Source organism: Melospiza melodia, chromosome 15 (genome assembly GCF_035770615.1).
Source record: "Melospiza melodia melodia isolate bMelMel2 chromosome 15, bMelMel2.pri, whole genome shotgun sequence".
Lineage (NCBI taxonomy): Eukaryota > Metazoa > Chordata > Aves > Passeriformes > Passerellidae > Melospiza > Melospiza melodia.
This window is the reverse complement of record NC_086208.1, coordinates 17,680,022-17,703,132: the sequence shown is the minus strand read 5'-3', so window position 1 is coordinate 17,703,132 and position 23,111 is coordinate 17,680,022. Positions and strand designations below refer to the sequence as shown.

At 43.1% G+C, this 23,111-nt stretch overlaps 1 protein-coding gene across 3 annotated transcripts in view; it reads left to right on the top strand.

Moving 5' to 3' along the window:
- CERS3 (ceramide synthase 3) overlaps positions 1-22,346 on the top strand; it is a 42,854-nt gene extending 20,508 nt beyond the window's left edge. For all 3 annotated transcript variants that reach the window (XM_063169929.1, XM_063169928.1, XM_063169930.1), the window contains 7 exons: positions 1,356-1,413; positions 2,269-2,319; positions 3,187-3,279; positions 3,450-3,578; positions 5,097-5,203; positions 6,497-6,653; positions 18,864-22,346. In XM_063169929.1, the coding sequence (XP_063025999.1) occupies positions 1,356-1,413; positions 2,269-2,319; positions 3,187-3,279; positions 3,450-3,578; positions 5,097-5,203; positions 6,497-6,653; positions 18,864-18,995 (727 nt within the window). In that variant the 3' untranslated portion in view covers positions 18,996-22,346. The remainder of the gene's footprint in view (positions 1-1,355; positions 1,414-2,268; positions 2,320-3,186; positions 3,280-3,449; positions 3,579-5,096; positions 5,204-6,496; positions 6,654-18,863) is intronic.
- Positions 22,347-23,111: the final 765 nt, after the last annotated feature.

Sequence of the window (23,111 nt, the reverse complement as noted above, 5' to 3'; positions counted from 1 at the left end):
GAAGATAGTTTAAAGTTGAGAAGAAAAACAGTTGTTTATCACATGTGTATCAAGTGGCAATTTTATAATTATTTTCCTGACTTCTTTCTCAGGTGTGAGACAATTTATTTTGTCTCACCTCCAACATTCCACATCCTCATTTTTGTTTGTTGTTTTTCTTATAAAACACTGTCTCAGCCTTTGAAAAATCTCATTCTTTCTCCTGGAATATCAGCTTCCAGGGGATGTGGGGCTCAGAAAGTAAGGGCTGCTTTTACCACACAGGTTCTCCTCCTCTTCTCTCATTTGGCACTTCATTAAAGCTTGCCAAAGACCCCAATGTCATTTTCTACATCTCTCAATCCACTGGTACAGTGTTCTTGTGATGCTTTCTCCTTTTTGAGTTGTCTGGGAGTTGCTTGCTTCTCTCCTGTGGAATACTCTGGTTCTAGAAGTTCTCGGCAGCTCTGGGGCCCTGTGCCCGTCCCTGTGTCACAGCCTTCCTTTGCTGTGAAGTCCTGCACTGTTTCCTACTGGACTTGCAGAGCTGCTCAGGGGAAAGGTCAGGCTTGACCTGCCCAGGGGAAGAGTGGAAAGGAAGGAGTTTTCCATCACCTGTCGAGGTGGGAGTGGGAATGCTTGGGCTGAGGCTGCAGCCACACCCAGTGCTAGGGACAATGCCTCCCACACAGGCTCCAGAGTCATCAGCACTCCGACAGCAGCCTGCTCTGCCACCCAAAAGCAGCAGCACACTTCACTGAGATGCTCAAGAGCTTTTTCCCTTTGCTGACTTAGCAAGCTGATGGTGCAAAGCTGGAAGGTTTATCTGCCTTGCTGGATATCCATTTAATCTACAAAAAGCTTAGTTCAGGCTAAATTCTGGCACACCTAGTCAAAGATGAGGTTATAGTTAATTGAGACCTTGTAGCAAAATTTAGACTAACCCAGTAGATTCTAATAATTCATAAGGCTCCCCTGTTGTCAGCAATTGGTGTTGAGAGAGATGAAGTGAATGAACCCAGGAAAAGGTTTGTGTTCTCAAACATTAATTTTTAGGGGATTTATTACACTTTTTGTGGTCATTCTCTTGATCAGTTCAAGCCTGGCTGGAAAATTACTGCTATCATGACAATTCAAATATCTGTATCATGATAATGTAAAAGAATTTCCTTATATAGCAGTGAATCAAACCTTAAATATTTAAGTGTTAATAATTCAAATACAGTTAATATGTGTCTATCCTTAACATTGGGTGTGAGGCCACATTTATGTGAAGATTGTCTGTGATGTACAATGATCTGTAGTAACTGTGGCTCAGGACAATATCTTTACAAAATATAATGGTTTGTTCCTATTTTTTCATTTCAATTTTGCAGCTGGCGATTTTCATTCTATCTGACATCCTCCATTGTTGGATTTATATTTCTGTATGATGTAAGTTAACTTTTTGAAAGATTGATACTTTATTTAAACAAAATAATTTCTAGATTTTCTTGAATCGCATTGAAAGACTGTGAATTCAATGCCTCTGTGGGATCAGATCTTTGCTGTATGTAATCTGGATGATGGGCTGCATTATGCACTGAGATTTAATTTTTAAGTTAAACTTTAGACCTTCTATGACAAAGGAATTTATGAGTAATCAGTATTTTTAAGGCAAGCTTGAAGAAGTCACGCAGATGGTTTTACAACATGCCTTGTTAACACCTACAAATGCATCACATGGCCATGTTTTCCTCAGAGGACACCATAAACTTTTTTTGGCAGCACTTTTGGTGGTCACAGCTATTTACTGAGGTGTTGCTGCTGAGTCAGAAGTTGGGAATAGCAGAGATTGGTGCTTGCAGCTCGGTGAGCCCTGCCTGGGGTGTCATTAGTGCTTCCCCAGGCAGCGGAACAGATCCCGGCGTGTCTCTGCTCATCTGGCCCTTGTCCCCAAACACTGCTTCTCATCCTCATCCCCTGCTCTGTGTGACTGGTAAACACAGCACATCTAATCACTGTGGCAACATATCTTGAGTAATTGCAGTAATAAAACACACACCCACTGCTTGGATGATGAAATTGTGAACTGGAACGTTTCAGGTGTCCTGAAGAGAAGCCAAAAAGCTGGGAACAATATAATAAATCTGAGCTGCAAGTTCCCTTTAGAAATTGGTGGAGAACAGTTATCAAGATTACAGCTTCTTAGCCTGCTCCACTTAGAGAAAGTTTAAGTAGTGAAGATTTTGAGTTAAGGTGATAATTGTTGCTGAGCTGAGCAGTGTCTGACTGAGGTGTCTTCCCCAGAAACCCTGGTTTTACGACATCTGGCAGACGTGGGTTGGTTATCCGTTTCAGGTGAGCTTTTTGGCACCGGGCCAGAGGCCTCCAGGCATTCCAGGTATTTCCCCATTGGAAGGGATAATTCACAGCGGCCTTTTCCCTCCACACGGGCACCACCCACAGAGGTGTGGCACCAAATCCTGCCCTTTTCGGGAAGTGCTGCCGACTGCTGCAGGACTTCCCTGGGACCTGCCTGTGCTGCAAGTTCCCCCTGCAGCCCCCACCCCGGGACACCAGTTACTCACTGCAGATGTTATCAGTGTTCCCGGATTGGGTGCAGAACCCCTGCCCTGCTCCAGGCCCCACGGTGCTTCAAGGCACTCTTATTGAAATAGCTCTGCCCCATCCCGCTGCCTTCCTATTCCTGTCCTAGGCAGGGGCCAGGAATACAAATAATCCTGCCTCCAGCTGAGCTTTCCCAGCTCCTGCTACACACCTGGGAAATGTACTGACCCAAGGGAGCAGCCCAGCTCTGCTCTTCCCTGGGCAGATCCATAGGATTTTAGCATAAATAATTGACATTTCAGTCTATTATGTTAATTGTTCACCAAAACCGAGGGGGTTTATTTGCAGTTGTTTGTAATTAAATGCAGAAGGATTCTGCTTGTAGTTCTGTGACAGAAACATGGAGAAAAAGCATGCTAAAATCCAGAGGTGGGGGAGGAACTGTGGGAATTGAGAGTTTGGGCTGAGCAAAGGTTAACGTACTTGGCTCTCAGAACATCCTTCTTAATGAAGCCCAGGACAGGAATTTAATTTAGCTTAATTTTTTAAGCAAGAGTCACCAGAGGAGCCGAAGTCAGGAAAGGAAAAAAGAAGTAATCTTACTTGACATTTACTTTTTCCTGTTCTCGGAGTTAACTGTGTTTCTCCTCATCACAGACCTTGCTGCCATCCCAGTACTGGTACTACATGGCCGAGATCGGCTTTTACTGGTCTCTGATATTTACCCTGGGCATTGACATCAAGCGGAAGGCAAGTGCTTGTGCCTGTCGGTGCTTGGTGAGCAGGGAGGGAGCAGCAGCGCCTGGAGCGGCTTTGGCGCAGCCACGGGAGGGCAGCATCAGCCCGCACAGCCCGGGGGCTGCCCGGCCAGGGACCCCCAGGGGCTGCCATTCACCTCCATTTCCCTCTGTCCCCCCCAGGATTTCATGGCTCACGTCGTTCATCACCTGGCAGCCATCGGGCTGATGAGCGGCTCTTGGTGCGGCAATTACGTGCGGCTTGGAACTCTGGTGATGTTCGTGCACGACACTGCCGATTTCTGGCTCGAGGTAACCCTGCTGTCCAGCTGTCTGGAATTTTTTTTTTAATTATTTTTTTTTTTCTGCTTTGAGTTTTTTGGTTTTGGTGTCAGCGACATTTTAATCTTTCTGCCACGAGTTTCATATGATCCCTTCCTATCCCCGCAGAGACACAGCTTGGCAGATTTGTAACTTGTAAGATAAAAAAGAGCTTCTAGATAATTTAAGCTGATACTTTGTTACACAATACTTTATGAGCAAGAAGCAGAAGAGAATTTCCTCAGAACAGGGACTGGAAATAAAGCTGCCTCCCTGGGTTATTCGTGTTTCACTGATAAAATTAGACCAGGTTGTCACTGAGGTTGGAAAAGACCTCTGGCATCAAGTCTAACCTGTATCAGGTATGTTCTGGCAGAAGAAAAGTTTCTTCTCCTGGACTCAAGGGAAAGTCCCTTCCCTGCACAAAATATCAGTGGCAGTGTTTAAGAGGTGTCCTACTCTGCAGAGAGCACTGTGATCAGAGTGGCTTCTGGGCTTTTTGGAAGACACACACAGTGTTTCTTCACTAGAATTACCCTGAGTTTGTAACACCAGGTTTGAGGGCACAGTTTCATCACCTCCTTTGGTGGCAGTGCCAGTGTAAGCAGTCCTTGTGGGCTGTTGTGTGCCACTGTCCATTTCTGTTCCTGATTATCTTATTGTATCAGAACAACTAATTGTGGGGTTGTGCACTTGGGATTGGTCCAGATTAAACAGGTTTTCTTGCTGGTTTACTTTTAATCCTGAATTGCTCCTAGGTCCAATTAACTCTGTGGCCTTACAAAGAGTTGAGTTGACAACTGGTAGGGCAGCACTTGGATGGAAACTGGAGTTGAGTACCAGAACAATTTAATTCAGCCCTGCCACTCAAAAGGAGGAGGAAAAGAAGTTAATCAAGCTGCTGTTTAAAACTTAAGCTTGGCACTTAAGCTTTGCTCCCACTTTGCCCAGGGTGGTTCCTAATGGAGCAGGGGGAGCTGGACAGTTCATTTAGGGGAGAAGCAGCACTTAGAGCCCTTATTAGTGGGATAGAGACCAGCACTGAGATCTCCTGCTCTCAAAAAGGAGAAGCCAGGAGCTGAATCAGGCCCTGAGCAGGGTCAGTAACAGGCATGTCCCAAACACCTGCATTTAAGGGGTCTCCTGAATGTGCAGGTGTGGCAGCAGCTTCTCTTGGAATTCAGTCTGTTTGGAATCTGGTGGAAAAATGAGGAATTATCTCTGTTCTAAAGAGCACTTTGTGTTTCTGTGACACTTTATATTCTGGTCTGAGTGCTGTTCTTTAGGCCTTTGATGCAGAGTCCTTTCCTTTGAGATAAAAAGAGAAATATAAACAAAGAATCTGGTCTGATGGTGCTTTATTAGGTATCAGTAAAATGATTGCTTTACATGTCAAACTGGGAAGAAATACTCTTCCTGCCTAGGTGGAAGATGAGTCTTTATTTATAAAACACAGAATTTATTTCAGAGAATATTTATAATATGTTTGGGGATTTTTATCCACTGCAGGCAGCCAAAATGTTTAATTATGCTCGCTGGGAGAAAACTTGCAACATACTGTTCATCATCTTCTCTATTGCATTCTTCATCACCAGGATGATCCTGTTCCCCTTCTGGTAAGCAAGATTTAATCCAGTCCCAGGCTTTTACTTCACTCTCACTCCCCCTGGAAGTTTAGTGTTGGTTGTGATGGAAAAAGGAAAGGAATGGACTGGACTTGAAAATTCTGCTAGTGAGAAAATTGACAAAAACTGCCTTTTTCTTTAAAAATTATTATGTAAAAATAATTTTAAATGAGCCTCTTTAACATAAATATTTATTTATGTGTTATGTAACTTGCTTTGTAAATAGCAGTTAAATGCTACTAGCCCCTGCATTTTCAAGGGGACTGAGCTCCTTAACTAAGAGAAATCCTTTTCCCTTTCATTCCACCCTTTCTGCTGTAGTTGCAAAGTCAGAGTACATGACTGTAGTTCATTTTTTAGAGTCTTCTTTCTGCTACCCAGTCCTTGGGTAGTGCCTCACCTCACCCACATGAGGATCCCTCAGAGAAGTTTAGGTGAACCAATTAATTTATGAAGTCAGCACAAATAAATCTTAACTTGCTAAATACTTGCATGCCTTTGGAGTGCTATGATTTAATCTGCTTTGGAGTATCCACATGGGTGCTTAACATGTTTATCTTTTAAAAAGTGTTTAATGTGTTTCACATTCACAGCTCTAATTTGCCCCTCCCTGCACATGGACAAACCCTTAGAGACTCAGACTGGTTAAATTAATAGTTCTGAACATTGATCAACATAAGGCTTTAATTTCCTGTAGTATTTTCTTTCAGAAATGCTGATGTCTTTTACTTTATTGTTGTTTTTTTAATTAACTGTACAAGTGATCTGCAATCATTTTGCTTCACTGAGTTTCTTGTTCTTCAGTTCTTGAGCTTGGAAGCGAAACACAATGAGATTAAAGGGACTCAAAGAGCCCCAAATAATACAGAAGTAGTGAAGTCTGAAGATGGACAAAACATATGTTAATTAACAAAAAGCCCTGTTGCAAAGCCTCTAGGATTTTCTCTGGAGTGTGGATTTCAGATTAGAGAGAATTTGCACTAAAAAAGGCATAGGCAGGCTCTGAGTTGCACAGTATCTAGACCACACAGAGATGGAGATCTGAAAAACAGGAACTTTTTCTAACCTCACTTAGAGTACTTCCATGCCAGACTCAAATTTCTCATCTTCTGAAGTCTGTATTTCAACAGAGATGCACAATCTAGTTAAGGCAGGGCTTGTTAATTAATCTACCATCTTTGCAGAGCTTTTTAATATTAATCAGCTTGGAATATGAGATTAGAAATAAGTGTAAATAGCATAAGGAAGAGATCTCGCACCATAACAATAATCTTTGTTTTTTAGGATTCTTCGTGCCACACTATATCTGCCTACCTACTACTCCACCACTCCTGTCATAGCATATTTTTTATTCAATGGGATGCTATTAACCCTCCAAGGCTTGCATTTATATTGGGGTTACTTAATTTTCAAGATTTTGAAAAGGTTCGTTTTCCTAAAGGTAAGAAATCTTTTTCTTCAGAAAGATATGTGAAATATCAAACAGATGCCAATACCTCCAGTAGATTTACTTGGAATTTTATTGTTATCCTGAGTTTTCAAGTCAGAATGTCTGATAGGGATCTGCAGAGCAGGGAGATGTTTAAATATGCTTTGCACCTCTCATTGTCACACCCAATGTCTTGGTTGGAATACAAAGACTTCAGCTAGAACGAGGTATTTTGCCTGTATCTGATGTTTTGTACCAATAGTAAATGAGAAATGAGCTGTCCCAGAACTAAAATGGTCCAGAACTCCTCAGGAATTCCTGTGTTCTGAGTGAAAGCAATCTTTTGTCACTGGGCTTTGTAGGAACTTACCAAAAAAGAAGTGAGTGAGTGATAAGAGCTTTGACTACAATTTTTCTGCAGTATTTAAATTTCTTCAGATTTGCCTAAATCTGAGGTCACCTAAACTTGAGCACTGGTTTTGGATCACAAAAACCAAATGAAGCATATCTGCTTCATTTATATTATATTATGACTCAATGAAATAGTGTCATATTCAGCTGGAGCAGAGGAACAGTGCAAGTCTGGTCTGCCTAATCTGCTTTTACCTTGTAGAGAAAACTCACATGGGAAAAATCTCTGGATAAAATTGCCATTTGTGTCTTGTTTGATTGCCTGAAGTAGTGACATTTTCACAAGGTCTCGTGCTATGAAATGTGCGGGGTAGATAAAATATTTATCAAAAAGCATTTAAGGGAAGGCCTCTGGAGGATGTCTCTAAGATTTGGCACAAGTATTGACAGATAGATTTTTCTAGTTAAGATGAAATTTTAGTTGTGCTGTTGGAAAATGGTATTTTTTCTGAGGCTCAAGAAACAAAAACTTAATTAAACTGTGTCCTTTTATCTGAAGCAGTTCAGGCTGTGAAGCATCTTTAGGAAATAGAAATATTCCTTTCTCCCTATGTTTAATTGTTGAGTGCTAACAGGAGCCATCCTGTAATTATTGGATTTTTGGATTCCATCAAATCTTACACAAACACACAGCTGGGTATCATAGAGAGACCCAACATCTGCCCTAGAAGTTACAAACTCAGCCCCTGTAAGACAGCAAACAGCAGCACAGAAGGGACAAATCTGTGGAGGAAATGGTTTGTGTTGCTGTGCCTCTAAAACAAGCTTTTATGTTCCTTAGACACCGAGAATTTTGTATTTCTTGTGTCTCATTTACCTCTGCTTGACTAATTACTACATTAGTTCTGGCCTAGGTGTAAAGTGCTTTACTTCTTGCTTTCTTTTGTGATTTTGGCCTTGTCTCTGTACTGTTCTTGCTCCCTGTGCACAACCCCTCTTCAGAATGGAGAGGCATCCCTGTTCCTCCCAGCTGAGGAAGAGGAAGGCTGGGCAGAGCTCTCCATCCACACTGGCTGAGGTTCAGAGTGCCAGAAGGTGTCAGATGCAGTGGTGAGCAGGACATTGCCAGGCCAGCTATATAAGGCCACCCTGCCCTGCCTGCTCTGTGCCTTTGTAAGGGGCAGACATGTTTTATTTTGAGATAAGAGCTTTGCTGTGTTCATCACTGCTAAAAAATGGGAAAGCACCAAGCCTGCATCCCTACCGCGGATTTTTGATTCCTTATACAGCTCTCTGAGAAGATGGTTTCCAAATAACATTTTTACAGTGGTAGCAGCAGCAGCCTGGGCCCTTTTCAGTCTGGATGACTTCAGCTGGCTTGCATGTGCAGCCTGTTTTCCATAGCAGTGGCAAACTTGGCTGTGAAAGCAGCCAGTGCCTCCAGAGCTGGAAAGGCAACGTTGAAAAGAATGGTGTTGGCAAGGAGGGTTTTTCTACCAACATCTTTGTTACAGACAGGCTGCACACAAATAGCTGCTGCTATTTTAGGGAAATACCAGTAGACCATCATTCTGGTGTTAGTAGGGGTTTGTTTCTCTGCCCAAGACTAGCTGTTTTCTGAATGAAAACTTAGCAATTTCTGATATTTTTCTTGAAGCAACAGTTAGCTACTTCAGATGGAAAAATGAAGTCATGGTGTAACTGGGAATAGAGGCCTCTGTTGTTTAACTGAAGGAAGCTCTGAGCATGGAAGGGTGTAAGGAAGTTTTTCAGTGCCCTCTTGTCCCTCAGTCCTGGAGTTTTGGGGTCACTGCACCCTCGAGAGTTGGTGGCTTCTTCTATGCTTTCCTCTTGCCCATGAGGAGAAGATTTTTATTGAGAGTGGCTGGTCAGAAGCTCTTCATCTCAGCTGTCACCTCCCCCTGCACTGACAGAGGGGACAGTTGCCCTCAGCCCTCTGGGATGACTGCTCAGCCAACTGACTTGCTTCAGCAAAAAAGAGCTTGGACTAAAAGTCTTGTGTTTTTCCTCCTCCCAAATACTGCAGCGAGACATGGCTGAAAATGAGGGAAAAGGAAAGAAGGGAGATGATCTTCTGCCATCCCTCTGTGTCCTGTTTCCCCAGCCATGGGACTCTGCCCAGGGTCTGGTGGCACAGAGCAGCACTGGTGGCCTCCAGGCTCGGGGGACTTGTGCCACCTTTCCCTTGGTGCCCTGGGAATGCCCCAAAAATGGGGAGCTCTCCATCCACAAGCTCAGTTGTAATCAGCTACTTCACATTAGGAAGCTTCTAATTTTCCATAGGGGTAAACTTGAGGGTTCAGAATTTTTTTTTTCTTTATTTTTTCCCTCTGGAAAATAGAAATGTTCCCTAAACGTCCTTTCTCACGTGACATTTGTGACCTTGTGTATGAGTAAGGCCTGTAAGCAAAGCCCTTGGAGGTCAGACCTGTAGCCATGAACCAGTTCTGCTTTGGGAGGAAGGAGGACATTCTTCAGTGTAATTTCTTTTCAAGTTAGGTCAGGCAATTGCAATGTTAGCTGCTGGCTGCCATCTTGATGTCCAAGGCCTTTTGTTGCTAGGAAACTCCGTGTGTTTCTGTAATATTGTTCAATTACATGGTTAAATTACCCACTTGTATCAAGTTTCAAGCACCACTGAAACATGTCTAGTCATCATGTCTGCACATATGAGAATATTTTAGGAAAATTGAAAAAGCATATAGAGAAGTATGTACATATGCACTGATATAAAACATCTTGCCAGGAAAATCCCGTGGAGATTAAACATTTTATTTCCAAGGTCAGAAAAAGGGAGTGAATGACAGCAGCTTATAGCCACATTATTATGGCAAATTAAGATGTAAAATATATGTTAAACCCATTACACATTGAGTTAAGGTTTTGAGACTATGGTGCTTTAAATCTTGAAAAATGTGTAAGTTGTAGGAAATGGGCATGATGTCCACATGTCTCAGATACTTCAGGGCTGATGCAAAGTCCATCAGTGGAGGGTAATGGCAGGTTTCTAACAGACTGTAATGTGTCCAGGAATAGGTTTTCCTGCTCTTGTAATTGTTTTGCCACCATCAGACCACCTTCAGGGAAGGCAGTGAGCTGCTCACTAATGGCTGCTGTTATTTGGGAGTCCTCAGCAGCACTTTCCTTGGATTCACTGTGCTTCTTTCCTCTTCCTGAAGCAGAAAACACCCTGCACTGCAGTAGATCAGGATTTTGGACTTGTCACTCTTTAAAAACCTGTCCATGTTCAATATTCCTTTGGCCTTTTGTGCTTGGTAAGCTTTTTAAAGACTGCTTGAGTGTATCTTTGTCCATGGTTTGTTCAGTCCTTATTTGGCCCAAATTCCCAAGGCAACAGTGAGAGTTAGTGTTCAAAGAATGACTAAAAACAGAGTAGGGGAAACTGAAAATGATAGGAAAATACTATTTTGGGTTGAAATGAGAGCTGTGAAGTGCTTGTTATGATACTTCTGCTGTTCCCAGCCATCATTTTTCTACTGCAGCATTTTTCCTCTTACTTTTTTTATGCTTGATCTGCTGGCATCAAACAAATGGAAATTTAATGAGAATTAGCACATTCAGTGAGAAGTAATTTCCTTTAGAAAATTGCCATACTACAGGAGTTAAACAGAGGACAGGCTTTATTTCCTAACCTAGTGGCACATAAGATTTTGTTTTCTTGTGTGTTTTGTCAGGCCTGTGCTGCCCAGTGACTGTTGGGGTGCTGGTAAAACAGACCTGGAGAGGCACTTGCCTTAATTCCATGTGGCTGTTTTGAAAGGAGCAATACATTCTAGAGGATAATGATAATCTAGTGAGTTACATTTTCATGACTGGAACTGGGAAGTTGTGGAAAAGCTTTTCCTGAATATTTTGTTGTTCCCTTCCCTGGGAAGTGCCAGTTCTGCTCTGGAGTTTGAGCTCTCTCAGTGGAGGGTTGGCACAAACATAAGACAGTTTGAACTAGATTAGCAGGGGTTGCTTTTTCTCCATTTTAAAGGAAAACAGGTTGCAGAGAAGTTGGATTTGTTGGTTCTCAACAGATGAATATTTATAGCAGATTTTCTCATGAGGATGGCTTACTGGGGGAACAAAATAGGCTAAATGAAAGCTTTCCCTCTTAGACATGAAAACCAGTCAATCTGGGAGCCTTCCCAGTTGGTTGAAATGATTGCCCTGGGGCCATGAGCTGTTTAATAGCCTGGAGATGGGAGTTAGCCAGCCAGGTCAGCAGCGTGGAGGCTCGTGCCCCAGTAAGGGGAAATTACTTCCTGCTATGACTTTCTTTCATCTGCATATTTCCCATTCTGCTGCAGCAATCTAGTTAAACCCAAAGCCTGGCTGCAAGTCTCACTTGATGGTGCCAAATTGATCCAAGGGAGGAGGGTGGGAGGCAGGCAGAAGGAGCATGGAGGTGTTTGGGGTTTGCTGGATGGTATTTACAGTGGTAGGCAAAGAGCAGAGGAGCCCTGGAGTCAAGGCTGCCCCAGACATGGGTATTGTCAAAGTGCAGCCCAACAGAGCCTGTGAAAGAGGAAAAGCCACCAGCTCTTCTCCACTGTGCCAATCCAAGATCACTCTTTGGTCTCTGGGGCCTGAACCAGTTTTGCTGGCACTGGGAGTTAAAAGGCAGATTTCTGTTTAGAGCTTTACATTTACTCCAGATTCTGAACAGGGTCAGCAGCTGAGCAGTGACTTCCAGAGGTGTGTTCTATAGGCTTAGTGGACTGTGTGTTACACCACACACTAAAGTATACTTCTCAGCTTTCAATACAGCAGCAATGTTCTTTGCTGGATTTTTAAAATTATTTTTTATAAACTCTGCTTATATGCCCATAATTCCATTATATTTTTCACTTGAACATTATATAAAAATCAGGTAAAGCTTCAAAAACCTGGGTTAAAGGCTGTTCTGATGATTGTGGAGGGATGAACTAATGAGAAACCACAGGAAATAAATTGTGGGCATTTGGGTGTGATAGATGGGCGGTGAAGGTATGCTGGGGTGGGGGCACTGGGGCAGAGTACCCTTGCACAGCCCTGCTGTGCACACACAGGACTGTGCAGGAGCAGCCCCAGTGCCCAGGCCAGGCTCCAGCAAACTGGGGGTGTGGATGCTCCCTTTGCCTGTGTCACGTTGGCTGAGCCATAAGCAGCTCTGGTGTGCTGCAATAAAATCCTGCTCCTTCCAAAGCTGCTGAGCTGCACTCCAGTAGGAGCTGTGGATGACCAGTGCCTCTAAGAATAGCAAGCCAAGCCTCCCTGCAGTCCTGAGGCTTCCTGGCCTGGCCATGCCCGAGGGTTGATGCAGGGCCAGGCTCTCAGCTGGTAGGAATGAGCTCGATGGGGTTGTGTCACTTTTCACCAGCCATGGATCTGGCCAAACAAGCACCCCCGCCCCTCTCTGCGTGTTCCCTGGCACAAGGCAGCTCCACTTGCAGTAAATCCCCCATCCAAGTGGTTCTTTTGATGTGCAAGTTCCTAATTCAGAGGGAAGACAAATGTTGGTAAAGTTTTTGCTCTAAAATTAATTGCTTTACCTTGCTGTTCACAGAAGGGCATTTACTGACGGATTTTCTGGCTTCTCATTTTAACTGCTTGTATCTTTTAATTTTCTAGCAGGATCTTTATGAAATGTTCCATTTCTTGCTAGTTTTATATATACACCTATATAAAAATAATATATGTGTAATAGTGTGCATATGTATTTATTTTTTCAATTGCCAAAAATCAATTCACAGAGTGAACCCTAAGCCTTTACAGAACTTTTGATGCCTTCATTTACTATTTTTAATATATTCTGCAGAGATTTGAATTGTGAATGTGTTATGAGGTGAATAATTCTTATATTTTCAGAGGGAGTTACTGAACTGCAATCTGGTGAATCGATTTTAAAAAAGATGGAAATAAAGCTAGTTAATTATAGGATAATATCAATTGAGAAAATTGTTCTGTCTTATATTTAAAGAAAATGTTTCCCTAGGAGGACCTAGGAGTGCTCCAAAATAATAATTCCATGGCAAAGAAGGGAGGAAATCCTTTCAAGGGGCAGTTTGTCCTCTGTAACACAATTGCAGTGAGTGTTGATCAGGCACAGGACACTGCAGGTTCCCCTCTGCAGGAAGCCCATGGGAGTCTGAGCAGGCAGGGATGGGTGTGCAGCAGCTCCAGGCTGGGATTTGTCTTGTGTAACTTAGGCCTGGCCATTTCCAGGGTCCCTCTGTAACCAGTGGAGGAAGAGTGGGGTCCCCATCTCTGTATATTTGGCTCAATAAGGAAACTGCATCAACTTTGTTCACTGGGTGCCACTGAAAGTGTTCCATACCCAGCCTTGATACCAGAGTGGTTACAAGGACTGGGTGGATTTTAAGTATTGCAATATCAATATAGGAAAAAAGCATTACTTGTTAGGTATGCCACTGATAATGAGGTTGATGTTTAAGTATGGATATAAAGTTTAGATGCGTCACAACAGGAGTGGAATGGTCTCTGAGGATGTAGAGAAATGTCCCTGCTGGACAGAAGTCCTGTCACACACCTGTGTGTTGTGGCCTCAGTTCACAGTGCTACAAGGCTTCTGCAGGGATACTCCTTAGCAGCTGTGTTGTTTCAAAACATTATTGAGTGCAGTATCATACCTCACTGAGAACAGCACGAGTGTCTGATCAGCTGTTTTGCAGCCAAAACAGCATTTCTAAGGAGTAAAAGTGCATGTTCTGATAAAAGTTCATACCACTGAACTCCTTGGCTTAAAGCAAGTTCTGTCCTAGGGTAAAAAAAAGTTCACTACAGAGAACAGCATCAAATGCCTATTATACTGTTCTTTGTTTCTTTGCCAACTGTGGATTTAAAACTGGAATAATTCAGAAAGCAGTGGGACATTATGAGTCACCCGGTGCCTCCTGGGCCTTTGACATTATCGCAAAGCCCCGCAGGCCGCGTGCGAGGTTCACTCAGTGCATTTCAATAACTCAGCCAGCAGACTCTGAGCAGCACAGAGCCTGATTAGCTGCAAACAATGCCTTGGTTCTTCAGAGCACTCAGGGCACTCAGCCCCAGCTCCAGGTGTGCTGTGCTCAGGGACACCACCAGCCAGGTTTTCGTGGGGTTAAATTTATCCTGTCAGTCAAAATCAGGGACATGTTCAAGTAGCAACATCTAGTTTTATAAAGTTATTCTTTCTAATAATTGTGGAATTAGTGGAACTTTTAATTTTTTACAAGTCTTCTTTGAGTTCCCTCTGAAAACTGTCAGTGGAAAGCTTGAGGAATGGATATAACATAGAAGAGATTAAATAAGAGGACTTTTTGCCACAAGATGTCCAATACAATTAACTTAGAAAGTCTGCATCTTCATTTTAAAACTGCAGAAAGCAGAGTCCAACTGTGCATCTTCCATGGAAGATAAACATTATTTATGTTGCCTAGTGTGTATGAGCTGAAAAGGGAAATATGTTTTCCAATAAAATCTTCCAGGCTGGAAATACAGAAGAGTTTGCTTGCATCCAAATGTATATTGCTTAGTCTCAATAGGAAAGTAAAGACTTATTAAGTCATATGTCAGCTGAGTTGAATTATTGATGTTGAATTCAACATGTTGAACTCAGAGATTCATCAACTTTATAGTATTATTTGTTAGAAAAGTACCCCTTTCTATCTATTTGGACTGACTTTTTATAATCTCTCTTGTTTATTATCTCTTTTATTTGAGGCAGTGGTTGCTGACCTGACTAATAGCTTTCATCTTTGTACTTCAAGCTGTTTCCATATGTGCAGGTGCTGTGGAATTTACTGTCTTTACATTGAAAAATCAAGATCTAGTCAATGTGTTTGTGGATGTTTAAATGAAAATATTTTTAAGGTAGATTTAAGGCATAAGGTTCTCATTTTAATAGAAGATACATTTAAGAGTCAGAAAATTCCAACTAAATGTTAAGAATAAGTATTTGAAAGTCAAGAAATCAGAATTTCACCAGATTAGAAAACAAAATTCTGCAATCAGCTCTGAATTATTTTGACACATCAGTACTTGGTAGGAGAAATCCAGTTAATTTTGTGGGTGTAATCTATGCTTAGCCCAAAAAATTAATTGGTGCTAGTCTTGTCCAGTTTTAGCCAAATTGAAATCTTCTGATGCTGCTGAGAAGCCTGGAGTCAGTGTTGATCCCACCAGGTGAGTTAGGCCTAGACCATCTCCCACCACTCATATGGACACAGTTGGAATCATGGAATGGTTTGGGTTGGAAAGGACCTTAAAGCTCATCCCAGCCTACCCCTGCCATGGGCAGGGACACCTCCCACTGTCCCAGGCTGCTCCAAGCCTGTCCTGGCTTTGGGCACTTCCAGAGATCCCTCCCCAGCTGCTCTGGGCACCTGTCCAGACCTCCCCATCCTCACAGGAACTGACATTTGCCAGCAAGGGCCATTCCCCTTCTGAGAAAGCAGAGGCACGTTGCTAAGGTTTCCTCTCTGTTTGTAGGATCATCAATCCACGTTGCTATAATTTATTTTTGCCTTCTAATGCTGCCTGGCACTGTCTTTGCCTCTGCTCTTACACTTTGCACTTGAAGTACCCTGCTGTGGCAGATATGGAGCCCTGGCTGCAGTGTGACAAACTTTGCTCAGAGGGCCCTTTACTGTTCATCTAGTGCTGATGGCTTCAATGACACATGTTCTAACAGCAGTGAGATGCTAGAAGCCAAAGCTACCTTAACAAATCCGGTTCATTTAACTAAAAGAGGCAGACTGAGCAGCAGGTGGAAGGGTTAAACAAAAGGAAAAAAAAAGATTATAAAAGTTTGTAGCTTTGGCTTCACTACAAATGGCTCTCTTGCAGACTTTAAAGCATTAGTGTTGCTTCTCATAAACCTTGAAACCATTCATCCATTTAGAAAGATTAAATTGGTTAGTCATCCAGAACAGAAAATGTACACATCCATTTTGTCTGTTACCCAAAACCAGCTGAAGTATAAGAAATGCAGTTGATGCCATTAAACTGAAGCATTGAGTTTTAATGATGGCCTCAGCTGTGGTATTTACAGTTTGCCAGCTCTTGTGTTCCTGATAGTGTATTCATCTGCTGCTGCTCAGGGACAGTCAGAGAGAGCCTTTGAGCTGGAAAACATGAGTAAAATATATGATGTGAGGGGCTCAGAGAAAACATCTTGGTATTAAAGCAGAGAAAATCCTACAAATGTTACAACTTTTGTTATTATTAGAAGGTCAAAGTTAAGAGGCACAAACTTCACTTAGGATATCCTAATATATTTATAATGGTCTGTTAAACAGTTTGCAAAGACAGGTTTGTTTGGATTTCCAGTTACAGATGAAGCTATTGCTATTTCAAGTTCTGTCACTTAAACAAGCCAGACAAAAATGGCCAGACTCTCCTAAAGCAGGAATTTGTAGAGGCACTTGGTCAGGAAGCAAGTTTATTTTTACAAAATCTAATAAAAATTAGATTTAATTTAGCAGCATTTTTTCTTGATTAATATCAGAATTTCAGAAGTAACACTCTTTCCCAGAATTAAGAAAATTTGCAGTGATTACTTCAAAATATGAAAAAAATTAATTCTGCTGCTTTGAAATCTGTAAGATGTTCTCTCAAAGGCAGGGATTTGCAGTGAGCTGGAAAAAAACATGACATGTTTTTTAATTACTACATATAGTGCCTTTAATCAGAGCATCCAGCTTGACAGCATTAAAACTGGGAAGGCAACTCTATCTGAGTTTCCAGTTCCATGCTGGAAATGCCAGCTCATTCCTATAGGAAACAGGAATCAATATCACAAACTGGCCATCATTCAAAGCAGAGCAGTTTGCCAGCTGTTCTAAAGCACATGCCTGAGCACCAGCAACTTGTGTGCAGCACAAGGAGGGACTCCAAATGAAATACCACAAACTTCCCTGACATTATTCCCAGGGAGTCCCAAAGTGCTGCTCCTGTCACTGCCCACAGTGCAGCCTCAGGGAGATGAGAGCATTTCCAGGGTGTGCAGTGGATTTGCATCAGACACCGCTTAGGATTAGTTTGCTTTTCTTTCTGAAATATTTCTGGTGGCAGAAAAGCAACAATCTTCCCCCCACCCCCTCAGCATTTGTCTTTTACTGCAGATACAAATGGCAAAAATACCAGGAGGGAGTGAGGTGATCTGAAAGAGCCAGAACCTCATAAATTGTGTGGGAAAGGCTGTCTTGCCTTTTCTCTAACTGATGGCATGCCAAGTTTATTTTACAGTATTTACAGTAAGATTTGTTTGTTTTGATACCCTTTGTAAGTTGTTAGGGAAAAAGCAAAAGAAAATCTCCAGGAAGTTTATAGTTTGTGATGAGCCAGAGCTCAGGCTTTAATTTGCTTTCTAGCCCTATACTTTTACTAGGAGTGTAATATATGAAGGGATATGAGATTGCAATTGGATGAGTTATTACTGGGCTGCTATTTATTTTCTCTGTATGAATTTGGTGCTTCAGAAAGACCTCAGAGCAGCACGCTAAGGAAGTGGAATTGTTGGTTCATTCCAAGAGCAGATACAGGAGGGGCAGGAACAGCCCTGGTTTCTCCTCTCTGTGTCACTGCTCTGACCTTGGCACATCACAGGGAGCACAAGCAGCCTCTGCCTGTGTAGCTGAGGTGCAGATGGATGGCATGAGAGCAGATTTCTCCATGCTGGAGTGGCCCCTGTGTGGCTGTGCAGGCAGGGGATTGTCTGTGCTGAATTCCTGCCAGCTCCAGCACAGGCTCAGGTGGCAGAGCTCTGTCATGAGGAGAAGCCCCAGCATCCTGCAGTACAAAGAGACACAAAAAGTGGTGCCTGTTCTCAGGAATTAGGAAGAAGTGTTTTCTGGATGTACAACATCTCTCACTAGAGCATCCTGCCCTGAGTCTGTGGAGCAGGTCACCCACTGGTGTGGAAAGTCCTCCAGGCAGGTGCTGCTCTTGTGAGCTTGTTGCACTGAAGGGAAAATAGGGGTGTTTGGGTTTAATGCTGTAGCCTCAATTGTTTGAAACAAACTTCTGAACACATTTTGGAGCCTTGGGTTATGGCAGGAGTTGAGAAATAAGAAACTAATGATGTGGGTTTTTATGTGCCATGACAAACAGCACAGCATGGTCTCACCTCTCCCTGAAACACAGGGTAGGTGTGATGACTTTTCTCTCTGTGGTGGAAACATTCACTATTTCCATTTTTGACTGTCTGGCATGAAGCATGACTGCCAAATGCTAGGAACTGTCCCTATGGAGCTGGGGAGGGATTTTCCTGAGGGCCTTGCTGACCCCTTCCATCCCTGCTCCTGGAGCTGCCATTCTCCCCTGGGCACTTCCCTCAGCAGGGTGATGAACCCAAGATGCACAACAGCTGTACAGACACAGCCTCCCCCATGCCAGTGTTGATGTGCTGTGTATGCCACTGAGCAGGAAAGAGCATTTTAGGGTCAGCAAGTGTCTTTGAGCAAAGCTGGTGCCAGGAGATGCTGGCACAACTCATCACTGTTTAGTTTACACCTGTCAGAAGCAGGCAGCCTCTCAGCTCCGGTGTTTGGGTGAGTGTATTCATCATATTTAGCTTTTAAACAATATTCTTTTCATCTTGCCTGCACTTCACAGCTGTAAATTAATCCCACAGCACCCAGGGATTGATAGCCACACTTTACAGGGAAAAGCAGAAATGAACAAGAAGTGGTCAAGTGGCTGGGCTGAGGTCATGGAAGCAGTTTTGTCTAAAGAACATTTGGTTTTGCAAAATGAAAGTGCTGCTAATTGATCTCCCCTTGGATGTCAGCCTCCATTTTGGGGGCAGGGTGTGTTTCTGGGGGGCAGTAAAATGTGTTCACAGTGCTTTCTTCTCCCTAGGACTTGAAAGATGATCGGAGTGATGAAGAGGAGGAAGATTCTCTTACAGACACTGAAGAGGAGTCCACAAAGAGTGGCACCAAGAACAGCAGTGGGTCAAGCAAACACCTCCTGAGCAGCAGTCACCACTAGCCCTGTCCTGCCTCACCTCCTGCAGCGATTCCTGCTCTGGTTTCAGCCCAACCTACAGGACAGGATTTAAGTCAAAAGGCTTGTGAGAGACTGTGATTGATTTATTGTTGGCTACTGGGCCTGGAAAAAAGCCCAGTTTGGAGGGGAGGGAGAAATTGCATAACAAAATGTGTTAATGACCCACTTTCAGAATCGTTGTGGAGTGTGTGGAAAGATGTTTGGACACGCTGACTGACAGTGCTCCACAAGGGCAAAGCTCAAGAGAGTCAAGTAATTTAGTGTCCCGTTGATTCTAATGTTGTTTTGCAATCTGATATAAGATATATTTCATCAAACAATTTAAATCACAGATGTTTTGTGGTAGGTAGGTAGTGTGAGCTCCATTAGGAACCAGAATTACTCAATGTGGGAAAAATTTGATAGTGCTGTACAGTGACTGGCATTTTATCTGTACTTTTCAGTTTAAACCCTCATCAAAATGGGTATTTTTCTGACTTATATTTCATTTCCTGGAGGCCAGGGGAAGTGAACATGGAGGAATTCAAATTACTTGTCTGTGAAGGGTTGGCTTCAGTGTAGAAATATAGTCTTTCTCTGAAGTGATAGATAGCTGAAATATTGTGTCAAGGAAGTCACTGTTAAAACAGCAAAACTCAGCCCCAATTCTCCATTGAGCTCCAGGCTTCTCAAATGTCTTTCAGTCATTTTGGCCCAGTGTTAGAACAGAAGGTGCAGAGGGAAGAGAAGAGGGGAAATGGGAATTGGGAAAAACACCCTCTGCTCCTCACTCATCTTCAGACCAGAAAGTTAAAGCCAAATCTCATCCATTCCCTTATTGTGACCTTGTCTCACAGCTTTGGATGCTGCCTTCTCTGGAGTGAGACCACCAAGCTCTGATTTGTGGTTCTGGAGTGTTCACTGCAGGTACCTGGGCACTGGGGAGCACAGGACTGGCACAGGATGTCACACTGTCACTGCTGGGGGTTCTTTGATATCAGGATCTGTATTTCCATCTCTGCTCTTTTATAAAATGGGGAATCACATCAGCTAGACCCAAATTTGGATGTGTGGGACTTCAGCCACAGGGTGTTTATGCTGTAACCCGTGGGTAACAGCTCCTCTTACCCAAAGTGCCTCTATCCTAAATCTGCACTTCTGTTCTAACACAAGTGGGGCTGCAGCAGCATTTTCAGTCCTGGGGCTCTCCATGAAGAGCACAGGCCTTGTAAACAGGGTGGTGCCAGTCCCATTTCCCTCTGCATTAGCTCACAGGGTCATAAAGGATTTGTGTCATAAGTTTGGGAGGTGAGAGGCTCTGCATGTGGTTCTACAGTAGCTGAGATCATCTGGGGAGCTAAATCCAGTAGTTTGATGGAGGCCAGGGGAGCACTCCCAGAGCAGCCTCAGGCAGAGCGCTCAGGTCAGAGCGGCTCCGTTCCCTTCCTGCAGGAATTGGTGACCTACAGGAAGTGTTACAGGACTGACTTGTTTTCCCAAGGTTTCCTTGGCAAGTGGGATGTCATTCAGTGACTGAAGCATTGAAAGAATGGGAAATGTTTGGGATCTCAGATATGAAGAAAGAAGTCTGTTTCATGCAGTTACAAGAAGCTGTAGGAAGGCTTTGGTACAGAGGCTTTTTTTACAGTGTCTACATTTTTCCTTGTATTTTGACCATTTTGGACCCAAATGTGCATGTTTTACCACAAAGGGAATTACACTGAAGAAGAGGCATGGGCTACAGCTTCTGAGAAGGAAGGGAGATGTGTGGTGGTGGAAAAGGACCCCTGTCCTGGTGCTTGTGGTTCACTTGGGCTGAGTGGGCAGAACCCTGTGAGCAGCCTTTGGCCACCAGTGCCCTTCCTGCACGGATGAGGAGAACACCTTAAATACTGCAGGGGGGGATTATGGGGAGTTCAGGCACTGATGGCAACATGCAAAGCAACTGCAGAGTTTGGCAGGGGCACAGTTGTTATCGGGGCCCGTTTATTGCCTGAGTGAAAAACACTTTCCTAACAAAACGTGGAAATCCAGCGTCTTGGAGGATTTACACTTCCTTGGGAGAGACAACGGCGCTTTCTTCGAGATCTAACGGGCTTTGGGAGGTGGCCAGGGTATTATCATTTGATTTTGGTGCCAGAAGCTTTCCTCCTATGACTAGGAAAGGAATTTAGGAAAGGAAACACAAAGGATGATGTTGTCACAGGAATGAGCCTCTGAACAACTACTGATTTTTAAACTGGAATTTATAGTCTCCTTGAGGCCAAAACTTTGCCTTTCCTACTCAGGACAAGTCTCCCACTGAAGCCAATTAACTCTATTGGAGTCTTGCCTAGGAAAAATTTTGGACTGCAGTCATCCAACCTAATTGCAAGAACTGTTGTTCTAAGTTGATGTGAAACTGGGATCTTAGAGGAAGAACAAAAGGTAGATAAATACACTCAGGTATAAAACTTTGAGGGAAATTTTGGGTGAGTACAGAAGAATATGGAAGTAACTTCTTATCCTGAAGGTGAAGTCTGGGCACAGTAAGCAACTAAGTAAGATTGCAGGAGGAGGGGTGGAAGGCAGGCAGGCCATGGAGGGCCCTTTCCAGGGATTACTGTCATGGACAACCAAGGGGATTAGACCGAAAAATTCTGAATGTAAATCACTAGATCCTGGTAATAAATACCCACAGCACAGAAAGAAGTGGGAATGGGCTGTCAGAGTGTCCTCTGTTAGCATCAGATTGGTCGTTCCTGGAGTTATGTGCATTTAATTTCCCCCTTTCTACTGATGGAAACTCAGAAAGAAAAAGCTGAGATCATGGGGGCACAATTTCTGCTAAAGAAATTTATGTCATGGTGCTTCAAGATTTTCAGTCTATTCAATGCAATGAAGATTCAACATTTTTATAATCTTGTTGTACAAAGAGTCTCAAAGTGCAGGTGCAGAACAACTGTGGGTGTGTGTGGGAGCACAGGTAGACTCTGACATTTTCTTTTTACCATTTCACACACTGTGTCCTGGTTCAATGAGTTGACACTGTGCATCTGGTTTTGCTGTGTCACTTTGACTGTGCCACATATTTCTGATAGAGCTCTAGACGGCAAATCAAATCTTAGTCCATAAGATGCAGGGGAAACTCTTCTGTTTAATTTCTCTGGATTTAGTTCATATATTCCTGTCCATGCTTCCTCCATACTTGTGTCAGATTTGTCAGTCTGCTCTGGATTGGGTTTACAGATCTCCTTTAACCACAGAACTCATTTTGACTGTTCATGTTATTTGGTATAATTATCACTTTTTTGTTCTTAATGGCACTGACTTTGGTAAATTGAAATACACACTACAAATAAATATTTTTTAAAAGACGTGCCTAGGTAAGGATTTCCTTGTTTTCTCTGCCTTGCAGTGTCCTCCTCTCTGCTTGCCATTCCCTCCAAGATTTTCAAAGGGAGCGTCATTCATTCAGGAAATAACTCCTTACTCTTCCAAGTTTTTCTGTTGCCTGGAAAAAGCTGGGTGGCCCACAATCTTCACAAGACCTAACAGCAATGTCTGTAAATGAACTTGTGGTTTTCTGAACAATTAACAAGTGGAGAGGAAGCAAAATTAATGGGGGCATCACTCATCCTTTGTATTTTTCAAGGTTTAAGCTTTGATTAAAGTACTTGTGAGTGCTCCTGAGTACACCAGGAATGTTACACCTGCTTGTACCTCCACCCAGCTGGGTTTTGAGGTGCACAGTAGGGTTGCCTAGGAAGCTGTGTGTGTTCCAGCAGGTTGTTGTGGCATTATCAGTGGCTCATCACCAGCACCTGTGAGACAGCTCAGCCGTGGATCTTCAGCTGGCAAAAGCAGAAAAGCTCTACAGAAAACAAGGGGGTTGTGCCCATTTGTATCAACTGAAAAACTGCTCCATATTTCCTCTTTCCATTTCTGCCTCCCTGCTTGGGAAGATTGCAGAGGTTCTCACCATCTCCTCCCATGGGCAATCAAACAGAAGGGAAGGTGTTTCAGCCCAAATAATGAACTCTAGCAGAACCCTTTGGTTTTATTAGCTGATTTTTTTAAGCTTATGAGTAAGAATAAAGTAGACGGAAAACAAACCGAGCAGGGCTGTGTGAGTTTTGG